Genomic DNA, 3,647 nt, shown 5'->3' with positions numbered 1-3,647 from the left:
TCTTCATTAAAGTGAACACCACAAATGTCTTGAGCAGCTCTCACAACTTTGGAACCTTAATCAAAAGCAAAGAGACCAACTGACAACATATACAAGTGAGCAGTGACCATGGGATTTGTAGTCCTGAGGTCAGTTTGTTCAACTAATGATGATGATATATGTATATATATCTGTAAGTATGTATATATCTGTGTGTATATATATATATATATCATAATTGTTGCTTAACATCTGCTTTCCATGCTGGCATGGACGGTTCAACTGAGAACTGGCAAGCCGGGAGGCTGCACCAGGCTCCATTCTGATTTGGCAAGGTTTCTACAGCTGGATGCTCTTCCTAACACCAACCACTCTGAGAGTGTAGTGGGTGCTTTATACATGCCACTGGTACAGGTACTAGTCAGGAGGCACTGGTATTGGCCACACTCGAATGGTGCTTTGTACGTACCACGTATGTATATTTACACATATATATATATATACATGTATGTGTGTGTATGTATATATGTACATGTATGTGCATATATATGTGTAAGCTTTGTGTATGTACATGTGTGTGTGTATACACACATATGTTTGCATATATGAAGGCTGAGCATATTTATCCATTGATCTATTTATTAATTGACTTCTAACGAAACCCCACAGAGCTACAAATTGCTGCGGGAAGAATTTAGTCAATTAAATCAACTCTAATTCTTGACTGCTACTTCATTTTATCAACCCCCCAAAAGATGAAAGATAAAGTTTACACCACAAGGGTTTGAACTAGGAACATAAAGAGTCATAACGTGTTTTTTTTCCCCCTTTCCTGGTACTAATAATATGATTTCTGTTTTCTTCACTTTTCAGTGTATTCACTCCACCACATCCCACCAATACTCTCTGACAACTTCTCATTATGCAAGTTTTTGGTGGATTCCAGAACATTTAATATGGAGAGCATATCAACAGATCCCAGATTGGAATGGTTTCAACTCCAACCAGGAGTAGAATTTCAGGTTATGAAATTTGGCAGTCCCCCAGCAACATCAAGCATGGACCCTGTTGACTCGCCTTCAGATAACCTTATGTTTCTTGTGATACCAGGTGAGTAAAGGATGTTATTGATGTTGCTGTTGTTGGTAAGCCCCAGGCCTGTCCTGGTCAAGCAAACCTTTTTGTCTTTTTTCTAGATATAATTTAGCTAGGATTATAGTTTACCTTCTACTTTTTGAAGGTTTAAGTGAAGGGTTTATACACACACACACATGTACAAATCAACCCTTCTGGTTTTGTTTAAGCCTGCTACTTATTCTAGAGATGTCTTTTGCCAAATTGCTCAGTTATGGGGATATAAACAAACCAAAAGCGGTTGTCAAGAAGGCACACGCATACATATATTAATATATCTCTTTGTGTGTTTGTGTGAGTGTATGTATGTATTCGTATATGTATTTATGATGAGCTTCCACACAGTTTCCATCTACTAAATCCACTGATGAAGTTTTAGTCAGCATTTGCCAAAGGTATCATGCAGTGGAGCTGAACCCTAAACCATATGATTGGCAATGAAGCTCCTTAACCACACAGCCATAACTGCACCTATTATTTATTATCTCTACTAGGGAACACATTAAGGGATCTGTAGTTTAAGGTTCTATTTTTTCTCATGTTTACCCAAAAGGAATTGAAACTATCAATAACCATTTTTACATAAATTTACATAAATCTCTCTCTCTCTCTCTCTCTCTCTCTCTCTCTCTCTCTCTCTATATATATATATTATATATATATATATATATATATATATATATTTATACACACAGGATAAATCTATGACAAAAATTAAATAATAAATATAAATAATAAACCAGCAACTACTCAGGTCATTGTAACTGCAAATAACAAGAATTGCTGCTGCTTGCCTGGCTCCGAGACTGCACTCTCCTGATCCCAAGCAGTTACACTTGAAAATAAAATGGAAACAGAATGTGTACTTATTGAAATTCATCTTTAAACTGTTTTAAATAATTAATCTGAAAATCTCCATATAACAAATAAATATTACAATATTATATTCTAAACATGTACAATTTAATCTTAATATATAAGATGTATATCCAGGGAGGTTTTTTCCATTTAGACAACTTCAGTGTATAGAGTGAGGTGGGGTCTCATATAACAGACAAAATGTTTTGTCAGCATTTCATAAGGCAGCAGGCTGGCAGTATCATTAGCATGCCAAGCAAAATGTTTAATGACATTTCATCTGTCAATGTAACATTCTAAGTTCAAATTCTGCCAAAGTTGGCTTTGCCTTTCATCCATCTGGGCTCCATGTAATCGACTTTTCCCCTGCCCCCAAATTGCTGGCCTTGTGCCGGTTGTGGAATAGTTTAACAGTTATAATTACAAGTTGTCAACTAGAATAAAAAAGTTTTCAAAGGGGCCCAAGGACAAAATATCTGATGTCAACTAAGTCAGTATTAAATCGCCAACACCAAATTAGCAGTGCCGAAACGGCCATGCCAAAACATCTCATACCTGTTATAGAGTGTAATTAGTACAGGTTGTGTAGAGTTAAGGGTACGGTTATGAGAATATGGGTGAGTTGGATATTTTGAGGTGATGAGGATGTGGGGTGTGCAGTGCCATGTGATGGACAGGGTAGGATGTATCGGGTGAGCATATCGTCTCTTTAATGATTCAGTCTGTACATTTAGCATTTAAATGTGCTAATGTGTATTTATTGTAAACAAATACAATAAACAGTTGCTGGACTTTACCTAACCACATACATTCACCAATGACTCATTAAACCAATTCATTTCAGAACAATGCTTGTCTTCACCTGTATTTTCTTAGCCAAAATGTTTCCACTTAATGAATATTAACTCCTAAACAAACAAAAAAATTACAATGAGTTTCAAACATAGAAGTAGGTGTTATATTCTTTCTCTTCAAATGGTTATAACCATTTGAAGAGAAAGAATATAACACCTACTTCTATGCTTACAATCTCTGTATTATTTTCTCTCTGAAAAATGCCTGGAAAATTGAATTTTTTTCACTTCTCTTATCAATTCTGTATTCTTTTTTTTTTCTTTTACTAATTTCTATTAAATTTTTGCTGATGGAGATCAGTTTCTTTGGATTGAAGTTTTGTACAAACTACATCTCCACCAGCAGTATTGACTTATTGAATACCAAATCGACATTACAGTTAAATACTAGTCCCACACTGTATTGTCTCAGTCGATATTTGAATGAACCACAGAAATAGTAGACCATCACTACATTGCTGAGGCCTGCTCCATGCAATTATTTGGGAACAAACATATTTAATTTAGAACTTTTATTTTTTATTACATTACATTGTAGTGCACCTGAGTATAAAATAAGTCCATTATTACTATTATTATTATTGTTGTTATTATTATTATTATTATTATTTATTATTATTATTATTATTATTATTATTATTATTCAGTAGTTTATTTTTATAACGTCCTTTCATTGTGCTACTGAGCACAGCTCTGTGTGCCTTGGGTATGTGCTGTGGTTTTCTGTGATGCTCTGATGGTTATTGTATTGAAAGTGTTCTGCGTAGGATGTGTGCAGTGCCCAGTAGTGCAATTTTCTGTATGTTATATGTGTTTGTAAGT

The 3,647-nt window shown here is 34.8% G+C and overlaps 1 protein-coding gene across 1 annotated transcript in view; it reads left to right on the top strand.

Annotated features, from left to right (window-relative positions):
• The first annotated feature begins 851 nt into the window (after positions 1-851).
• The window catches only part of LOC115232157 (lipid droplet-associated hydrolase-like), an 11,493-nt gene continuing 8,697 nt past the window's right edge, over positions 852-3,647 (top strand). The window contains exon 1 of the mRNA XM_029802001.2: positions 852-1,089. Coding sequence (XP_029657861.1) covers positions 936-1,089 — 154 coding nt within the window. The 5' untranslated portion in view covers positions 852-935. The remainder of the gene's footprint in view (positions 1,090-3,647) is intronic.

The sequence above is a fragment of the Octopus sinensis genome, unplaced genomic scaffold (genome assembly GCF_006345805.1).
Source record: "Octopus sinensis unplaced genomic scaffold, ASM634580v1 Contig19613, whole genome shotgun sequence".
Taxonomy (NCBI): domain Eukaryota; kingdom Metazoa; phylum Mollusca; class Cephalopoda; order Octopoda; family Octopodidae; genus Octopus; species Octopus sinensis.
The sequence above is the reverse complement of the archived record's forward strand: the minus strand, read 5'-3'. Positions and strand labels throughout refer to the sequence as shown.